Genomic DNA, 22,260 nt, shown 5'->3' on the forward strand with positions numbered 1-22,260 from the left:
GTTCATTACAATGTAGTAGTGGAATCTCTCTGAGAAAATCCATTGAAATTCTCAATGTTATGTTTATTTACAGGTATCCCAAAACTAGTGGATGGGACATCATGCTAGGGATGAATTTTTGGGGCTCTATCTACTCCTTCATATACATGTTTTTACTACCAGGTGGCGGTGGGTTCGAAGCAGTCCAGTTTTGCCAGCAGCATCCTGAAGCTGCATGGGATATACTGTGGTTCTGTGTTTGTGGGGCAATCGGGCAGAATTTCATTTTTACAACTATAAGTCTCTTTGGGTCTTTGGCAAATACTACCATAACCACTGTGCGCAAGTTTTTTAGCATTCTCGTCTCATCATTATTTAGTGGCAACCCACTATCAAATACACAATGGGTCAGTGTATTTATGGTATTTGGCGGTTTGACATATCAAATCTACTTGAAATGGAAACGGACATATTCAAGAGCCAAATCAATCTAAGGATGAAATTGAGGTTTACTAACTGAAGACGGAATATCTTCTTTCCATGTTCTTTTAAGTATGTTCCTTAGATGCAGAATTACTCAGCTGTATATCCAGTTAAAAAGTATATCTAAAGGAAGATGGCTATTTTTTCACTGCCGTGGGCTTATCATGCGTTGGGTTTGTAGCTGTGGGTGTGCTCTTCATGCTTTGATTGAATGAAGATCAATTTTGTTGTGTTTCCTTTCAGAACTATTGATCTAAGGGAAGGGTCCTATGAGGGGGCTTGAGCTCTATTTTTTTTAGGAAGCAGTGGTCTCATGAGCTAATGGTTTTCAAGAAAGACATAATTAATTTACATAAGATTGTAAAGTTCAGAGATATAGAAGTATTTTTTAAAATCTATTTTTCAGATATAATTTCTTATTTCTGATTGGCTGAGAGAAATTTTCCGGGGGGTTATTTTTATTTTTTACAATAGAAAATACAGAAAAAATACGATGCAATTAGTGTCAGAATCCACTATAGACTTCGGGCGATTATTCCAGACTGTTCTTTGATTTCTACAGCAGCGAGGGTTCCAGAGTGTTCTACAGTTTCATCTTTGACCGAACTACTCTCCAAACCAAATGCGCAGAGTGTCAATTAAACACGATATTGATAGAATAATTTGCATCCGTGGAGATGTAAGGAAGGTGTGCAGGGGCCAGGCTGGGCAGCGCACATGCATATGTACGTCAACCTTTACCAAAAGCTTGAAGTTTCAGGTCTGCTTATTGAATTCAGTTTGAGGCCTGCCCAATAAATTTAATCCGGTGATCTTTTTGGAGCTACTTCGGCAAAAAATTTTGCTAAATAAGTCCTCTGGGCACCTTCTTATTAAGAAATATTCATTCAAAACATTGCTGGCTTTTGTTTTTTTGTTCCTGTGAACTTAGCCTGCAAAATTGAGGAAGGAATTTTGTCAAATTTTACAGCCTTGTAAGAGCCCATGTTTTTTGGTTGTGCTTTTAAGTGAAGCATTTTGTGAAACAGTTTTATACCGTGAAGATCTCTCTTTAAGTTAGCTTAACGATTTTGCAAATAGTTGTCTCTAGTTCATGTTGTAAAAACCCTTTTTTGAATTCTGGCTTAGACATTTTGTTTTCCTAATAGGTGTCACACATCCTTGTTGTAAAACCTTTTATAGTTCTTTTTATTTTAGATTGATTTTTTTCTTAAACGACTGGTAAATCAATGCTGCTATTATTACTTTGATGGGTTCTTCGACAAAGAAGAACAATCCAGGAGGCTATGATATGGAAAACTGTTCCAAGCCGAAAACCCAGTCAATTTAACCCCTCCTAATAGTTTTCCTTAGCAAACTCTAGAACTATATCATTCCCTTTTGCTCCTGCCATGTATCAAAATAATAATATCTATTTTGTATGAATTATTCCTTAGCTCCCCTGCAATCCAGTTTTCCTCTACACACTGCCTCATATTTTTGCTCTGCACACAATCCCATTCAATACAGATAAATTTCCTACACTATTAAAATAAATTCCTTGTGAAAAGCCTTGTAAATAGGCCATGCATGAATCATTAGATCTTTTAGGTCGAAATGAAATTCTATTTTGCTCCTCGGAGTAGGTGACTAAATTGTTATCATGATTAGGCAAGAGATATCTCTGGCAACTACATACTCCAGACAATTAGAAGGACAAAAATTAACAACACAACTATGGAGACAGAGGTGACAACGTATGCAAAAGTTTGAGAAATGGGCTGTTCCACTTTCTCTGCATATTTGGCTTCCCCCATGTTGTTCTCATGTGATATGCAAAGGCCCATCAAATTACAAAGAAGCATGCTATCAAGGAAGAAAGCCACTCTCACTACCTGGCAAGTTAGTGGAGTTGTGTAAACAGTGGTACTCTTGGACATACCAAATTTTAGAAACATAAATCTGTACTGGACTGCAACATTTTACTATACTTACGTCCAAGGCCAAGTAAAGGAAAAGTGAGAAGGACGAGTAAAGGAAAAGCGAGAGAGAAATGAGGTTAATCTCTGCTAAAGCATCACGAACACAACTGCATGGTGAATTAATCCAACAGTTGAGAAAACATTGCACATTCCCTTCGTTCTACTTTCGCTGTAAGCCGGGCTCTATTCAAAACGGCCTATATCATGCCTATCAACGTGTTCACAGTCACGCTATCCACGTGGTCTATTGAATACTTAAATAATTTTCATCACCACGTGTCACACTTTCTGACCGTATTATTAATAGGTATGTGGTGACAGTATTATTAATAGGTATGTGGTGACTCAGATGAGACACAATCTTGATTCATTACATGTGTACAACAATCATCAACTATGTACAAAATACTCCATATAACAAGTTTTTGATATTAATTTCACCAATTATTGTTAATACATTGTGTTACTTGGAAATTTTTAGTTGTTCTCTTATTAATATAAATCTATTAAATTATATTATTATTTATAATTTATATAAATTAATTTAAATTATTAAAAATTATATATTTTAAAAAAAAATTATTTTAGATAATCTTATTTTTTATTTTTTATAAATAGTTATTTTAAATCTTTATTTTTTTCACATATATTTATCTTAAATAAAGAAAATTTATCTTTATGCATTTAGTTAGTGAGAAAGAGCATTATACACATTTAACTATATTAACATTAAATAATTCTACTTTGCTTATACATACTACAAATTAAACATAAAGCCATAAAATATCAAGTGTATTTGAATTTACATAATAATCGTCTAATAAAATTCAAAATATATTTCTAAAAGATATAATTGACTACACTAATTCATCTTAGTTTGGAAATAAATTATAATTTTCATACATCAAAAATCTTTTAGAAAATTTTCTTTTAAGAAATTTATAATTAAGTAATTATATCATTTTTTAAACTTATAAAATTTTAATACTTTAAATTTCCAACAAATTGGGGGTGTGCAAGTTTTCAACCATGTCAACAACTCAAATTTTAAAAATATTTGTAACAATAAGAATATTTTATTTCATAATTATATACAAAGTGTAAATTTATTATTAAAATAATATAAAGTTTCATAATTATATACAAAGTGTAAATTTCTTATCAAAATAATATAAAGCCTCATCATAGCAATGTCCTTAGATTCTAAAATAAATGGCCCAAAAAAGGGTTCATATAAGTCAAATTATCCCAAAATTAGTTTACTGATGAAGAATTAACATCAACTAACTCTTTTACGATTTATTATACCCTTTTTTTTTTTTTTACGTTTGATTCAACTAGCTTTCAACATTGATAACACGTCATATTTGTTTCAATATTGTCAACTATTATTATCAATCCTTCTAGTTGTTGCACAAGGCAGGGACTTAAGCTCTCCCAGAGCTCTTGTTTTGCTATGGGATTATTTGGAATCATCTCCTAAAAAGAAGAACACCAGCTTAGGAATGTCTTTTGCCACTTGTTAAATCTTTGAATTTTAGATTTTTAGGTGAAAAAGAGTTTTGAGGAAAATTAATTTTATAACTTATTTATAATGTCACCATCCTTAAATATTGGAGCTAAAATTTTCAGCTTCAATATACTACATAATTCATGGAACCACTAGCTTAAAAAAAATTCCTAAAAAATAGGAAGCAACTTACACTCAATTTTATAAGAAGCCCCCTTTGATGAGACCCTAGCCTAATTGCATCGGAGGAGTTTTATATTGAATCTTGAGATGAACAACCTGATGGAGAAAATTGATGGATTAAAATGCTTCTTATGTCTTTCAAGACTATTGAAATCATCTCCAAGTTCACTATTAAGTTTACCTTTCAAAGTTCACGTATCAATTTAGTTTGATATTTTGTTGCTGACAAAGTTGCAAGCCCATAATATTTTATACTAGTGGTTGCACTGGATGAGGTGCAATGGTGTAGCCCATAGTGATGTATATGGACATGTTTATGAGGAATCTAAGATTGTGAAATGCTATTTGTACATAGTAATTGTCTTTAAGAGTTAAATACTTTTTACCTCCAACAAATTTATAAATACAAAATGGAATGATATACAATATAGGACCAATATTTACCATATCACTTTTTGTAAAAGTGACATTTACATTTTCAAGCAAGCGACAACATTGGGGTGAAGTATTTTAAAATTTGAGCAATTATAAGGCATTTTAGTTTTAAATAAGACATCTAGATACTTTATATGACGTGTCACTATTTTATACTTCTTGTGATTACTATCCATTAGGTCATGTCCAAACCAATATGACAAACATCTTTTAGGCCTAACCAATTCACAATTTATTTTTTTGGACCATTTTCCATATGTTTTGCATAGGTGTGCATGGATGTCATGTGGTCGTGGAAGCAAGCCAAGCTTTAAACATTTCACAATTTAAAAAAATTAATGGCATTTTGTTGGGGACAACAACATAATTCACTATGAGCTTAATAGGCCAATGGCCAGAACCTCTCCAATCAAGAATTTCAGAAGAGAGCGAAAGAGAGCTAGAATTCCCAAAGCAAGAAACAAGGAACTTGTCCAAGTGTTCTGAGATAGCATCATTTCCAACCCTTCGATTGTTCCAAGTAAAGAGTCCATTGAGAGGTTTGACATTAGAGAGATGTAAAAGATCAATACTTTTTCGAAGAAGCTCAGAAGAAGGACCCAAGTGAGCCAACCCACCCCTCTTCTCCTCTAAACTGAGAACAGAGTTGAAGTCTCCAGCCATAGTCCAAGGCAAGAAAGGATGACAACTTCTGACATGCCTAATATGATCCTAGAGCCTACACTTGCCAGGGAAATCAATAGGAGCATACACATTAATAACAAGAAGCATCTCTCCAGTTTCTAGAGAGGAAGCAACCATTGAAAGAGTCGAGAGGCAAGAGACCTAGTAAAGTGGCGTAACTTTTCTTGGATCCCAGTAGATGGTAAGACCACCAGAGCTCCCCAAAGCACCAACACACTGACATTGGCCTAGAAACCAAATGTTAGGAGCACATCTAAACATGGAGTCCACTGCAAGCTTGGTCTCTTGGATATAAAGGATATCCGGAGAATGCTCAACCACTAGCTCGTGAATAGCTTTTTGTTTGGGGATGCTATTCAACCCCCTCACATTCCATGAGAGAATAATCATTGAGTAGAGTGGGGAAAATGCTCATCCAAGGTCTTGACAACCCTAGACTCTACCAATAAATCTCCTGTAAGTTTAATTTTTTCCTAATCCTGCTTTCGCCCAACTCTTGAGGGAGTAGCAAAAGAGACTTTCTTAAATGGTCTTTGCATCAGGCCCAAAGCAAGAGAAGATCCCTTTCCTTTACCAAAGGCAAACACATCTTTAACCAAATCTGCCAAAAGAACATCCTTTTCCTGTGGAGTAGGAGAAACCACAAGGGCACCAGACTCAAGGCCAATAGAAGTCTCTGGCATATGCTGAACTACAACATCCTGGTTGCCACTAAGAGTAGAACTCCTCCCCTCTGAACCAGTAGCTGCACACTGAGCCTCTGCAGGAATACCTTCCTCTATAACCATATTGTCAAGAACCTCAAAACGATTAAACCCTAAGTCCACTTGCCGATCTAGATGAGATTGCTTTTGACCCCGTCCCTTAGCATGGTTTCGAACCGAGATAAAACCATCCTTATCGGGACCAGTGGTACTGGATGGCCTTGGCCCCTGACTTGAAGTGTTCATTTGAGCTTTCCCTTTACCTACACTTTCAGTTTGAATAGTTCCTTTTCCACTAACATTTTGGCCATTCCCCTTACCATCATTAGCCATCCTTGGGCCAGAAAACCCAACAGGGGTACCATTGCCTTTGGAGGCTTGAGGGGATTGATGTTGTAAATGACCATACACATGACAAATGCGGCAACGGAAGGGAATAGATTCATAGTCTAGCTGTTGGACCCAAGAAGAAGAGCTAAGACAAATTTTTAGAGAATTTGGCAAAGGATTATTTAAATCGATTTCAACACAAATACGGGCATAGGAAATAACCTTTTTGTCCAAAGATTGATGGGCTATAGCAGTCAGCTTTCCAAGCACAGAGGCAATCTGTCGCAAGATATCTTCACGCCAGAACTCCAAAGGAAGTCGCAACAGATGGACCTAAATAGGAACTCTCAAAGGAAGATCCTCAGCAGAATTGAACCCCAGATGCCAGGGTTTGACAAAAAGACCTACACTGTCATAAAAATATGGGCCTCCCTCAAAGACTTGGTTCTGATCTAACATGCAAGAGAAATTCACCAAAAAGTAGTTGTTCCCGGCCAACATAATATCCATATCACCTTCAACCTGCCATGTATGGCGAATCCAAGCTTCCAGAGCTTCCAGGGAAATTCGAATACCAAGAAAATTGCATATCAATGCATGTGTGGCCAAATAGTCCACATCCTCCATTATTGCTTCTGGAGGAATAACCAGCACAGGCCAATCTTGGCTACGTGGAAAACAACCATTAACTTTATTTAACTTTTGGCACTCGCTAACATAAAATGGCTCCTTCTCCTGTGACCTCAACTCGAGAGAAGATCCATTGCAACTAGAGGCTCCAGCAAGAATGAGACTTGTGGAAACCCCACTCGTAGCCATAAGAGCCAAGAAAATAAACTTTGAAATATAGATGTTGAAAAAAGCTCTTAAAATTTGTTTTCCATAATAAACACAAACATTGCACAACAATAATCATCCAGACTATTGAATCTACAAAAGGTCACACCAGATTGAAGAGAAATGGGGCACTCTCCCTATGCATGCACAATCCAATGGCAACAAAACCCCCACAAACAGCTGCTTCCAGTTCCTATCCTCCCTTCATCGTCGCTTCCATGCTAATCATCACACCTCTATTTTCTTCAAAATTACTGGCATTTTCATAGATATTATAAAATGTAAATTATTTAAACTATTTTAATGAATTGAAATAAAAAAATAACACTTCTTTTGAGAGTCACAAGGACATTTATAACAACCATGATATCATCTACACATGAATATTATTTCATCTCAATTTATATTTATACAAGAAAAGGAATAACAAATTTAACTACTTCTTAATCTAATGAAAGAGAAAATAACCATCTACAATACATAATTTAAATGTGGAAAATATAAAAGTAAAATATCTAAAATGTAAATATTTTAAATGTATATCTTATCCTTGCGTTGTGCAAGCCTTGGCTTCTGAAAGAGAGGAGCAACAATGTCAAGGGCTTAACCTCTCAACTACGGACCCTTAAGCATCCCAACCCAATCTCTATTGAGAAAGACCCTCCTTACCTTGGGATTAGACTTGAGACACCATTGTCCAGTTGCTGAGCATCCTGGTTTTAGTGTACCTTGATAGTCAACTAGGCTTAGGATACCTTCCATACACCTATCTATCAATTGCTAACAACCTCGACTTCTAGTGATCACAACAAGCAACATGCCACTAACCTACCTTGACCAAGGATTTCTGTGGACACTATTTACCCAATCACCCACCTCGTATTTTGACAACAAGACTTATACAATGGACTACCATGAGCTAACTCAATTTTAAAACATCTTTTATTACGTGCTTATTTGTTATTGATTAATCCTTCTCTTATCTTGTAAAGATAACTTGTGTTTCAATGGTTATCAATTCACACCCTTTATCTCAACCATAGTGGTCTTCCTTCATAAATTTATGGGGTGATTGCATAAGTATTGTATAATCACAACAATTACATTTTGCCCAGTGTGGGCCTATGACATTACTAAAGATTCATAATTCTTGCAATTTATTCTCGACTTATAATGGTGATGTCTCTTATCTCAAGAGTATATAGCAAATAGCTCTGTATAAGCTCACAATTTTGGTTATTACTTCACTGAAGTATAGTTATAAAAAGAAATTGAACAAATGTATTGTATCATAGTTTTGCTTGATTTAGAGCATAATATAGTCCTTATACAAATGAAATGCATTTTAGATCATTTCAATTCAATGCTCTATCAATATTGGCATTGCCTTCTAATTCCAGAATAAAACTACGAGCCTCATTATATTAAATTTAAAAGCATAAATGAAGCAAAAATATTTTTATGGCCTAGTTGTATTGTCGCTTCTTGAAATGCTTGGTTAGTCTTAAATAGTGTTTGTTAAACAAGACCAAGCTACTAATTGTAGAGAAAATAGTGTTGCAAGTAACTCCAGAAGTTTGGTGTAGAAGGTTCAACACCATATATCAAAATGGATAAGAGACACTTGATTAAGGTGAAAGAACTATCCATGACAAGAAGGTAACAACTAGTATGTGACTGCAAGAAAATGTATATGATTTATAGAGAATATGTGAAGTAATGACTAAAGAAATAATGCAAGCCATATGAGATGGCAAAAAAACTCTGTCATGATTTACGTACTTAATATGAGCCATCAAATGAATGAATCTTTGCCTTCTCGGTTGCATGCCCAGTTACTGCAAGAAGTGTAAAGGTAGTGGGGAGTTACAATACAAAAGCCATCCACACATATATGTGGCAATATTATTAAAATGGCCATCAAATATTATAAGGCCCGATGAAATTTATAGAAATATGGCCACTCAAGATAAAATAATGAAACTATGGCCAAGGCATACAAAATAACTCAAAATAATGTCTCAATATAATAATATTGTGTTATGTCACCTACACTTGTTTATGTATGTACATACATATATACATATACATGTGATAATCCAACAACATATCAAGGTATACACCTTATATTAAGTGGGCATATATGTACCTCTCGTTCATATTTACTCATACATACATGTGTACTTGCAAAAGAGAAGTGTCCACAATAATAACATATTCCTTGATATAAATCATAGTTACTATAACAAGTTATCATTTTATAGAATATCATAACAACAATTTTTTAGCATGATTGACATGTTGCATTTATGACTATGTTTGTCATTGATGTCAACGTAGTATTGTTTTTGTAAAGACTGACAAAGTAGCAGAAAGAGAATTAGGTCATACGAACTGTGTATTGATGATAAGGGCAAGCGTAGTTGATGACATATTCTACATTGTGTCCTGATGTCGTGGACAAGTGCATGTGTAGAGAGTCAAAGACATGCAAGAGTTATTTAAGAACTACAAAGGACAATGTGTAGACAAAGTACCTGAGAAGCAGTTTATGATGTTTGAATTGTATCTCTTAACAAGGATAGAATAATGATAAGAGAAGTTAGACAATGACGATACACAACTTGATGATGATATCAATGAGTGTGTGAGGTTCAAGGTCATACATGTGAGAAGTTGTACTTATTGTGAGTCGACAATGTTTTGTAATTGTGAAAAGAAATAATAAATTATAATATCTTAATGAGGTTCTATTAATTGGGAAGCCTCAAGGTTGACTTAGAGAATTATTTTGATGACATGGTATAAAAGGAAAGTTTTCTTTTTTTTTGTGATGAAGTGTGTAATGAATGCAAGTGATGTGGATTTGTGAATTGTGCAAGTGATATGCAAAGTTGGTAAATGTGTATAAGTGATCAAAGGGATCATTGTGATGCAAGTTTGAAGATCTAGTATTGAGATCTAAAGAGGTTTTTGTTTGGTCAAGAGGACATAAAAGGAGTTCAAGTTATTCTACATTATATTATTCTAAAAGGAATAATGCACAGACTAGTTGGACAGAGAGTTCGATGGTCTTGCCCCTGAAGTTATTTGGATAGTGGGTCCATCTGCCTTCTACAACTCCAGATAGGGTTGGAATCTCCCGACAGGGATTCAGAGTTTCCTAAAAGAGATTGATATGTGATGAATGTATTTCATTGGCTCCTTATCAATTCCATCCTCTTACAAGGAACTTTTATATTAGTACATCATCTTGTGGGTACCATCCCTACTAGGGTTTTCCTTTTGATCAAGGGTTTCCCTAGTTAACATATCTGGTGTTATTGTGTATGTGTATCTTCTTATGGTTGTTGATTATATTGTTCACATGCTTGAGGTTTAATAAGGTTGACGAAGGTTATAATGATCTAATAATTGATTCACACCCCCCACCCCCCTCGATATCTTGGTTGGCTTTACTTTCTAACGCAATCCACCATTTCACTTGCCATGAATTTATAACAAGTAACCAACTTTTCAAGATAACAAATAATCATAATAATATAAAAATAAATGACCTTATTTCTATTTCACATGACCATATTGTTTAACTAATTTTACTATTCAACTGACTTCACATGAAATCTCAATGGCTATGAGAAAATTTTGAAATTAGGAAAAATTTGGGATGTAATATACCCTCCCCATTGTGTTTCATCATCCTCTGAATTTTCCAAACACAATAAAAAATAATTCATTTACAACATATTTATCATTGTATCAGTTTTTGAATAAATTTTTAATTCATAATTCAAGTTTTTTGGAAAAAGATGTGGACATTTCTGGAAGATCTCATCATATTCTTCCCAAGTAGCATTCTTTTTAGTGTAGAGGTTCCACTGGACCTTGTAATGGGTGATATCTCGATTTGGCAAGTGAAGCATACACACCTCGAGTATAATGGGTGGCTCTATTTCCACCGCCCCTGACTCTTGCATCTACAAGAGATTCCAATCAATAACATGTTTATGGATGGTTACATATTTCTTAAGACAAGAAACATGCAATACATTATGCATTTTGGCAAGGGCTAGAGGTAGGGAAATTTTGTAGGCTATAGGGTTTATGACTTCCAACACCTCAAAGTGTCCCACATGTCTTGGGGCTAATTTGGTATTCCTACCAAACTTGATAGTACTTTTCTATGGTTTAACTTTCAAGAGAACCATTTCTCCAACTAAGAATTGCCTAGGAATCCTTTGCATCTGCATATCTTTTCTATTGGTCATTTGCCTCCTTCAGCCTTTGATGGATATGAATGACCTATTCCTCCATCTCTAGAAGCATCTTGAGCTCGACAATGATTTGATCCTCAATTTTTGTTCCAACTTATAAGGGTTCTACATTTACACCTATATAGGGCCTCAAAAGGTGTCATCTTAATAGAAAACTGATATGAGTTGTTATAAGAAAATTCAACCATGGGGAGATACATCTCTCACTGATACTGTCGATCTATTCAATACACCCTTAAGAGGTCTTCTAGCACTTGGTTTACGCTTTCTATTTGCCCATCTGTCTATGGATGCATTAGTACAAAAACAACAATATATGACTCTATGAATTCCTAAAAAATGTAGATATATGACCAATTTTGGTTACATGACCATTGGTAGTTTATTGCTGGTCATTAATATCGCAACCAAATTTATGACTAAACTATTTTAATCATTAATTTGGCCATTGATTTGGTTGTTGATTGTTATTAAATAGTAGTTTATTTGGTGATGTATTTGGTAGTTGATTATTAGCCATTGATTTGGTTGTTGATTGTTATTAAATAGTAGTTTATTTGGTGGTGTATTTGGTAGTTGATTATTATTAAAAAGTAGTTTATTTGGTAGTTAATTTGATAATATATTTGGTAGTTGATTTGGTAATATATTTGGCAACTGATTTGGTGGTATATTTGATAATATTTGGTACTTGATTTGGTAGTTAATTTGATAATATATTTGGTAGTTGATTTGGTAATATATTTGGCAACTGATTTGGTGGTATATTTGATAATTTATTTGGTATTTGATTTGGTAGTTGATTTAGTACTATATTTTGTAGTACATTTGGTAGTATATTTGATAATTTATTTAGTAGTTTATTTGGTGGTTTATTTGGTAGTTTATTTAATCATTGATTTTATCATTTTGGGGCACAGTGGAATCAAACCACCATCCTTTTGCTTGTAAAGCAGGTGCTCTTCCATTGAGCTAGTACCCTTTAAAGAACAATCTCTGAAACTTTGAAAACCTTTCTTAACAAAGGAAATTGTAGAGTAACACTTCAAAACAATTTTATTGAAAAAATAAAAAACAAAGTAAAATGAGTAAGGTTACAAGTAACTAGTCACAAGAAAAAACTATACACCAATATTTCAAAAAAAAATTGTGTTTCTTTAAATTACTATAAAGTATTATTTCTTTATTCCATTCCAAAACTAATAGAGGATTAATCTTGAGAATGTGATAATATACGCATGTGAAAAATTGCATTTGATGCTTCATCCCATACTTTCAAGTCATGTTGTCGCTAATTCAATGTAATGGTAACCCAAACATTTAAATAATATTGATATTTTACTAAACTTGAAAGTAGAAGCAATACCCAAATTTTGTCTGTAAAAATATGCTACTTTTTTATTACTCTTTTTCTGTGATCGCCAAAATAACCCATTAGTAGAAATTATTTATTGTTGGAAGATCGTCTTTTCCCATTCTAAATTCTCAGTCATAACTTAGTATTGACATTATTGTGTAGATTAATAATTAAGAAATTAGACAGCTACAAGAGTAGTCTTACTTTTTTGAGATAAAAGAGAACATACCTCTACACATCCATCAACATTTTCTTGAGTTGTAGATCCATCCATATTCCTTACATGATTGTTGTGTATTGATATTTACTTGATAATTATTGTATACATCATCCAAATTTATCTAAATCTTGGTTTATTAATGATATAAATGATTTTTTTAGACAACATAATCTGGCTAAGCATGCCAATAAAAATAATAATTTTAGAATGGTTAGAAAGACTAAGTTTACAAGCACTCATCGTATGTTAAGGTCATTTACTTCTGACCTTGATTAGAAGTTAATCTCAAGCTTGTTTTATTCTTTATTTAAATCATAATATTTTGATTTACTCTATTTTAGGCCAATACTCTTCATCATCTCCAAGATAGATTTTTTATCAACTTCACTGGAGAATAAATGTCTCTTTCATTGGCTTCTTAAACGAATTAAACACATTACCCACCTTCGAAAGTGCCACTCACTGTACTCTTTTCTTTCTTTACTAATGATTTTGGAGACACTTTGCCTTTGATAGGTTCGAAGAAAAAAATTTCATCTATAGCAAATTGTGACTCTATTTTATTTTTTAGAACTTTCTTTTCGACACCAGATTTGAGATAGATAACATGACTTCTTTTCATAATTTTATTAGTAGAAAGAACCACTAGATATACAATGTGATTCCTAATTGGTGTTGTTGGTTCTTTATCAATTTTATGTTTCTTGAAAAAATGTGAATATTAAAAAACACATACTATAAAATGTAAATCATTTAGAAGGGCAATACCTCCAACACCCTTAGTATCTACAATGTAAACATGAAGTTATGAACTACTTGCTTGCAATATATAAGAATCTTATTTGGGATGAGATCATTCCAAGCTTGTTGTGTCTCACCATATATGTCTTCAAAAGAGTTGGATTTGTACTAAATTTTATCAATATACAAAAGGCCATAAGGAGAAGAAAAATGATCAATCGTAAAATGTGATTTGAAGTATTGATAAAAAATCTATCATGCAATCAAATCCAAAAATAATATTAGTCAACAATATAGATTATAAAAGTACTTGGTAAAGATCAAGATAATTGATTTGTAGATATTGCAGTGTACTATTCAAATCTTTATCCAAATCTTTAGGAGCGTGATGGATGTACCTACAACACATGAATGGAATGCAATAATCCATTTACACATAAGATGTGAAACCAATTGAACCTTAAAAATGAAATGAAAATTCAAGTAAACATGATTGCATGTCTATCTATAGCTGTCAACATCTAGAACCATCTTAAGAGCCATTCCATCTATTCCTTTTGTTGTTAAAATGACATTTGCACCAGCTTTTAAAAGCTTCTCAATACGAGCTTGGTTATATAAGTTTCTCTACACAACAAAATAAATACAACCAAAAAGACAGTGATCAATAGATTGCAACTGTGTGTTAAAGATACCAATACTCAACCATCTATCTAACTCCACGTTGCTACATTGAAAAGTATATATATCATGCTCATCTGCAAACTAAAATCCATAATTTCAAACAACATAAATAGACTAGTAACATCAAGTAAGGTTTGAAAATTGTGGCAACTCTTGCCTGTCTAGTATTTACTATTACTTATGCACATAATATTTGTCCTAGGCAATGCTTAGCTCATTTTTGCAAATAATTTTTACTAGAACCTCTTTGGGTGTTGAGAAAAGCATAATGGTGGAAATATCAAAAATCAACAAATTAGATATAAGTTATCCAAATCTCAATAACACTCCATATCTTATAAATAAATAAACTATATAATTAATCTACCATTCATGGATCTTATCAAGTTGCCTTGGATTAGTGACAAGAACTTACACTCCCATCTGCATTTTTGTCTTCTAAAGATTGAAATCAAAACATGTCATTCTTGTTGATGCCACTCTCATAGAATTTCTTGAGCTGTCCAACCAGTATTCAGAGCATAATCATTCAATAGATATAACCATCTTTGGACTGTCCGTGTGACTTCGAAATACTGATGCCCCAAAGAAAAAAACAAAACATGATCATTCATAAGAAATCTTCTAAAAAATTGATTCCAATATCCTAATCTCTAGTCTATGCAGAAAAAATGAATTACGCCCACATGTATTTATATAGTCCACTAGTTCCTAAGGAAGTTCAGTCTTATAAAATAGTTATTTGATAGAAAAAGATCCACATGCTCATTACTTGATACAACATGTAAAAGAATAAGGTCCTATTAAATGGAGCACTAACATAGCAAAATACATGAAAATCATGAATATTATAGGGCAATGTTGGAAAAGAATGAACAATTTTAACATAATCCTATTACCAATGGAGATCAAAGGCATGCTATTTCATCTCCAAATGTCATGATCAATAAAAAGATATAATCTCCAACCATAATCATTCTAGGATACCAATGTGTTTCATAGAATCTTGGAGGTAGAAGTTGATTCTAATAGGTGTCAATTCAAAGGTGGAGGCAACCAAAAGATAGCTAGAAGCCACTCCTAACCAAAACTTTTTGAGAACACAGATTGAAAGTTATATTTTCTAATCAACTAAATTTTGTTGGAAAATTCACATGCACTCAAACCATTCCATTCGTAGTCTCATCCATTGGAATCAAAATGTTACAGGTTCATTTTCATGCATTTACTAAAATCATTCTTTGAAGTTCATAATCAACTACTGCACCCTCACAAATACTTAATAATATTTTGATAGAATCTACCAAAAAATCATAGTATTGAGAATTTTGTAGTACTTCAATGCAACAAGAATTCGATGAAATATAAAGATTTAAACTTAAGGCTTACATTTCCTATATGTTTGTATGGGATTATAAGACTAGTACCATACTATAATCTTCTTTTCTTGCATTATAAGATATCTATTATAAAGATAAAAATGTTACAAACTTGTGGTTATATAACAACAACAACCATAACCCAAAAATTGATATTACTTAAGTATGTATACTACGTCCTCTCACTCCTAGGAAGCATACTCAAGTATGAAATTGAGGTGAATAGAATTATTTTCAAATCACTGACTCATATATAGAAGAATAATAGCAAAGTTTCTATAGCATAACTTCTAGCTATATAATCATTTAATAGTCAATATTTGTATACGCACCCCTTAATATTATAATCTCACCCTATATAATCAAATTCTTCATCACAATTAACCAGGAATTTGGTATGATGTATTATCTCATCTGTTCTTAGAAATAAATTACAGAAAAAACCATGAAATATTACATTGGAAGTCACCTCTAATTAAGGAATAGTGGCAAGCATTACTACTGGGACTAATGAGGAGGCCACATTGTCAAATAATGAGCTAAAATCCCCAAAAGATCATTTAAAACATATCAAAGAAGTGAAAGATGTGTTCATGAAGTTGTTCCAATAATCATCAGGGGTCTAATGAGATCAAAAGATCATTCAAAACTTATCAAAGAAGAGAAAGATGTGTTCATGAAGTTGTTCCAGTGAATGTCATTCCTACGATTGATATGAAAGCGAAGGTGACTATTTTGGAAAGAAATATTAAGATTGTTGACTTTTTTTTATGAACAAATGAAAAAAATTTAGAGTGGATATAAAAATTGACATTTGTATCATATTTTTCGTAAAGGTTTGTGTTGTAGCTCTAAAAGTTCCATGTAAAAAACTCCATCTTCCAAAGTGTTAAATAGTGATTAGGATAAGAAAACAAAAGACATATTTAGTAGAATGAATTTATTTTCTTGTTGGCAAATCAAACCATCATTAAAATCATGTTATAGGAACTTCAAAATGAAATATGCATTTAGTGACTAATATTTGTAATTCCACAATAATAGTATAGACACTAATTGCAACAACAACAAATGGATAGTAAGCATAAGCCTTTTCAAAGAAAAATCATAATGTCATGTAACTTCAAATTTTATCTAGTTTAGATTTATTTAGTATTGCACATCTTCAATATTACCATGGCTTCAAAAACAAATATACATAAATGACTCCATTCTCCTTATTTTAAAAAAAACATAAAGTAAGAAATGTAATGATCCAAATAGGCTTGACAAAATTTTAGAGAACACATAGGCAAGTGAACTATGAGGAGAACATAATGAACAATGAGGTTTACCATTAAAGGAGAGGCAACCTCATTTTTTGAGAAAATTAAACATCAAATATATATTATTATCTAATACAATCTTTTCAATGATTAAGATTTACCAAAAATTTAGGCACAAATTATAAATCATCCACATGGAATATCTATGCTTATTTTATCCATAATATTTGATAAATTATGATCTTTACATATATTTTCCTAGTGATCTAATGCACATCATGTTTGATATTTCCAAAATGTGTCTGGGGTTGTAGTTGATGAAGACAAAGTAATTAATATCAATAGATTTTGAACTAAATGAAATTGGAATATATATTGTTGACTCCACAGAAGTAGAATATATCATTGAGTACTTCTGAATTATATAATGTTTCATTCTCACATATAGTGTCACAAAATTTTGCTAGCTTTTTGAAGCAATTGGTTTTAGAAATTTTATCATCTAACAACAAAACATATTATCTTCAATATCATTAGTAGAGAGATAACATGTCTGAATTAAAAATTAAATAAAACTAAATGGCTAAACTTCAAATCTAGATTTACTTTTTGTAAATGGTTTAGACGAAAGACACTTTAGAAACAATAATGTTGTGGTCTTATCTGTATTTTAAAAAAATTAAAATTAAAATCAAATATTTGAACCTTATTAAACCATCCAATTGGTACTTTACCTTATCATTAAGATTTTATTTTGGTTTTTCTTTATTTCAACAATTATTTTGTATGAAATTATAAATAAGTTTTAAATGAATGACTCATAAATGGTCTTGAGGAAAAAAAATGACAGCCAATGAAACATTTAAACATCAACTATAATAGAGGGTTGACCACTATCATGACACAAAGTCACTGCATTATACTTTAGGTTTATTCATGACTTTTATTTGTTAATGTTGAATCTTGTATATTGTATCCTTACTACAATTGTAAAGTATTGTAGTGCCTACCCTTGTTCACATATTTTCTGGACATTGTTGTTGTTATTATCAGACTATGTTAGACTAGTTTATGCTGATGGATTAGTGGTATTGTTTTGAGACTATCAGACATTATGTTATGGATTCAGTTGGTATATGATGAGATCATTTAGACTTTACATTTCATGTATGCATGATGATCATTACATTGTTTTTAGTTATTGTTGATGATTAGTTAGATGGTTTATTATCTCATGTGTTTTATTATGGATACTTACCCCATACTTGCATGTGTATGGTGTGCGTGTTTTCTTATTGTATGGCATTTCTGATATGGTTAAGGAAGGGAGTCATAGTCACCTGCTTAGTCGGGATCTACACGATGCACCACTTCCTGCCATTGTCTGTTTAGCTTAGCATTATATATATTGTATGTACATGCATGGTTTTTTCTACAAGTTAAAGGTACCAGGTATCGACTTCCCTAAATTGCCAGGATGAGCGTACCTTATTATATTATCTCAATGATAAGAGAAGGGAGATAAATTCTCAAGTCCAAATCCCAAACCCTTAAGCCAATTGTCCTAGTGAGGTAGGACAAGTATCTGAATATTTTACCCATCGAATGTGTCGGATGACATAATTCATGGTTTTTAACCCTTTAGACTGATTTTGTGTAAATTGCTCTAAGATGGGTTTTCATATTTTATCTTGGAGGTCTATGGTGAATTTTCTATTAATTAAGTCTTAATAAATAGATTTAATTAATAAATTAATTAGTTGATAAAATTAATATAAAATATCATGATATTTGATATTTTGATTATAATTAATTAAATGAGAATTAATTGAGGAAAAAGAATTAAATAAAAGAAAATTAGAAATTAAAATTATTAATAATTATAAATAATAATAAAGTAATAAATAAATAATAATAATAAAAGTTATAAAAAATTAAAATGAAAGTTATAAAAATTTAAATAGAAATTATATAAAAAGTAAATTGGAGTTTTAAGCTTGCATATGAGTTAACGCACCTATCTATTTCTCTTATGTCAACAACACGGGGGTTAGTGCATCAATTAGGCACATGGTGTCTACAACCTTATGACTCATCTAGAAGGTTGGAAAAGACCCATGCTTAGTTGGTGACACCTTCTAGCTGTTTCTAGAAACATTCTAGGTGTTTCCTGAGAGCTCTTTATATTCAGGCATTCCTAGAAGCTTAGAGAGAGCGTGGAGAGCATTTGGAGCATTGAAGGACTCGGGAACTCTGAAGAAGGGAGGAGCTTTCTCTGTAAGTTTTTTGAGGAAGAGCGAATTAGCATCAGAATCTGAGTAGATTCTTGTGATTTTACTTATGCTATTTCCGCATCTTGCATTCCCTGTCTTCTTCGTGTCTTCCATATGTCTTCTGAGAATTTTTCCTATTTTAATTGTATGCATTCTCAATATGGGTAGTTAAAATTTATTTGAGAAACTTTATATGCAAAGATCGGAAGAGAATACGGGGCTAGGGTTTAAATTGTAGCCAAATCCATTAGAAAATTATTGAGTGAATTTAGAGAGCAAATATTTATGAGAAACTCTTAAAAAATTGTATATATATATTCTTTGTGGAAAAATATATATATTTTCAGATCTGCATGAGTATACATTTTTATATTTATGCTATATAAAGCTTTGTGTGTGTGTATATATATATATATATATATTTATTGTCGAATGTTATAAATGATATATCGTAGTGGGAACGAATAAAATCGCATCGCGATTTAATTGAATACGTTTTAAAAAAAATGTTAATCGAAATGAATTCTGAGAAAAAGTAATATATATATATATATATATATGTTATGCGCAGTGGTAGGGACGGAACTTGTGCCCCACGCGCTCTACCATGTGTGAAGTACCTATCGTCACAGGTACTATGACGTCAGCAAGTACTACATACCCGCTACCGCCGCAGGTCCTGCGACAATAGAGCTCTGCGTGTCGCAGAAGCAGTATTTAAATTGAGTTATGTTATGTGTTTTTTTTCAAAAACACTTTATGTTATATGAAATTGTTTTTCAATATTTCGATTTATATATATTTCGTTTTCAAAAAAAATATAAATAAAATGTTATTATTATAATTACATATATATATATGTATTTATGTATATATATATATATATATATATATATATATATATATATATATGTATGTATATAAGTATATATGTATATATGTAATTTATAATAAATAATTATTGTATTAATAAAAAGTTTGTATTAATAGAGCATTACTTTTAATACAAATTATTTTAAAGTATTATAGTGGAATAATATAAGTTCAATTTAATGATTCTTAATTAGGAAGACGAATTGGTAAATTCTTGATTATTATTTAAAATTGATGGGGGCCTTTTTCAACTAGTGTTTATATAAACAATTCATCATTAGAATAATGGAAGTTGATTCTAAGGGTTTTAGGGAGAAACTTTTATCTATCAATACATTACATGGGTTAGGTAAAACGTGAAATTTCTCCACTTGATATCTAAATTGGAAAACGTAAACTGAAACCTCCACATTTAATTCAATGATGTAAATTTAGCTAAACCAAAACATGTGTTTGCATTGTGTATCCTTTATGCTATTGTTTTGGGTTTTGGGTTGACTAGTGTTGACCAGTTATAGGACGTCTACCAGAGGCTTGGGGGTTATGTGATTGTGATGTCATGATGATGTTTTAATCTTGATCTTTATAAACCCAACCATGGTTATGTGATGGAATGCTCTATGTAATGTTTGTAATTACTGAAATTGTTATAGTTGAGATTCTTATGTATGAGACACTTGACTTAACCATTTTTGGTTCATCGATCAGTTATCCTTGGTTATTTTCTAGTCGCCACGATGGGGCTGAAATGTGGATTTATTCTTGATGATGTCATGTTGTGATATGTTTTGACTCAATCATTTTGGAGTCTTCGATTAGTATGATTGAGATATATGTTGGTTATTGAGAACCAATGGATACTTTTGATTATCAGTGATACTTCAGTTGTCAATAGAGAGTTGTGATCATGATTTTCTGTAGATGCTTGCTCATGGAGATTTGATGCTTTTATACATATTTGATGATTTTATTATGGATTATCTTTTGTGATTTTGATATTTTATGGTTTCATGAGCTTAGGGTAGGATATCTACATGTAGTGTCAGGAAGTGGCTTGCAATGGGGGCCGAGGCCCTAAGAGGCTGCCAAAGTAACTCATTGTAAGTTGGATTAATAAGTGAAAACATTCACACCTAATACTAACTGAATGAACCTAAAAAGATAAGTGTTTGGTTCTCACCCATGCCTTGAGTGCTTGTACAGGCTAGGATGGGAGTAGAGAGAATGCATGGTTGCGACCTTGCATTCCATAGTATGCCTTGTCAGTATGAGAGGATAGTAGTGGTCCCATGAGATCAGTATGGACCCATGGAGTTTAGCTAACTGCCAGGGTAACTTGTACGTGATAAATGCGATAACACTTTCTTGCTTGCATAGTAGGTTCCTACATGTCATTGTGTGCCTCTGGGATTAGATGTCGGTTTTGTGATGGAACCTTTGAGTTAGTATACTTTTAGGATTCCTGGACTTATAGAGATTTATGCTATGTGATTTTGATAGCCTATTTGGGACTTGAGATTATCTCCTCAGCACGGTGGGAGTGGACCACTTAGGTACCATGCGGTCGAGTGGTAGTGTTTTTCCACTCTTATCATTTGAGATTCATTGAGACATCGTGGCTGATGCGTCCTTCATGATGGTGGATATGTATCCTTTCATTGATGATTAGCATATGTTAGATGATGTTATCTTATGCTTATATTTGCATGTTAGATTACTTTCTGCATATGATATAGTATATGTTAGAAGTGACATTCCTACTATGTTAATACCGATGATCTCTTCATTAATTTGGAATGTTACGCACAGAGGGATGGCTAGGGCCCACGATGGTCTAAAGATGCTATTAATGGTTGGGAGGAACCATGCACTTAGTTTATTATGTTTGATCTTTACGATGGATGTATATATCTTCTATGATGATGTATCATGTGTATCATGTGATTATCTTTACTTTGATGTATCATGGATTATAATAGGATGATGTACCATATTTAACCTATGTATATTCTTTTAATCCTTTCATACCCTGTGACATGTACAGTGGATGATTGAGCATTTTAAATGTAATGTATAAACATTGGACTT

The 22,260-nt window shown here is 32.5% G+C and overlaps 1 protein-coding gene across 1 annotated transcript in view; it reads left to right on the forward strand.

Annotated features, from left to right (window-relative positions):
- Positions 1 to 874, forward strand: part of LOC149536044 (UDP-galactose/UDP-glucose transporter 3-like) — a 40,784-nt gene extending 39,910 nt beyond the window's left edge. The window contains exon 7 of the mRNA XM_089803130.1: positions 74 to 874. Coding sequence (XP_089659256.1) covers positions 74 to 473 — 400 coding nt within the window. The 3' untranslated portion in view covers positions 474 to 874. The remainder of the gene's footprint in view (positions 1 to 73) is intronic.
- Positions 875 to 22,260: the final 21,386 nt, after the last annotated feature.

This window comes from Cupressus sempervirens, chromosome 10 (assembly GCF_028749045.1).
Source record: "Cupressus sempervirens isolate cs-2001-9-10 chromosome 10, ASM2874904v1, whole genome shotgun sequence".
Classification (NCBI taxonomy): domain Eukaryota; kingdom Viridiplantae; phylum Streptophyta; class Pinopsida; order Cupressales; family Cupressaceae; genus Cupressus; species Cupressus sempervirens.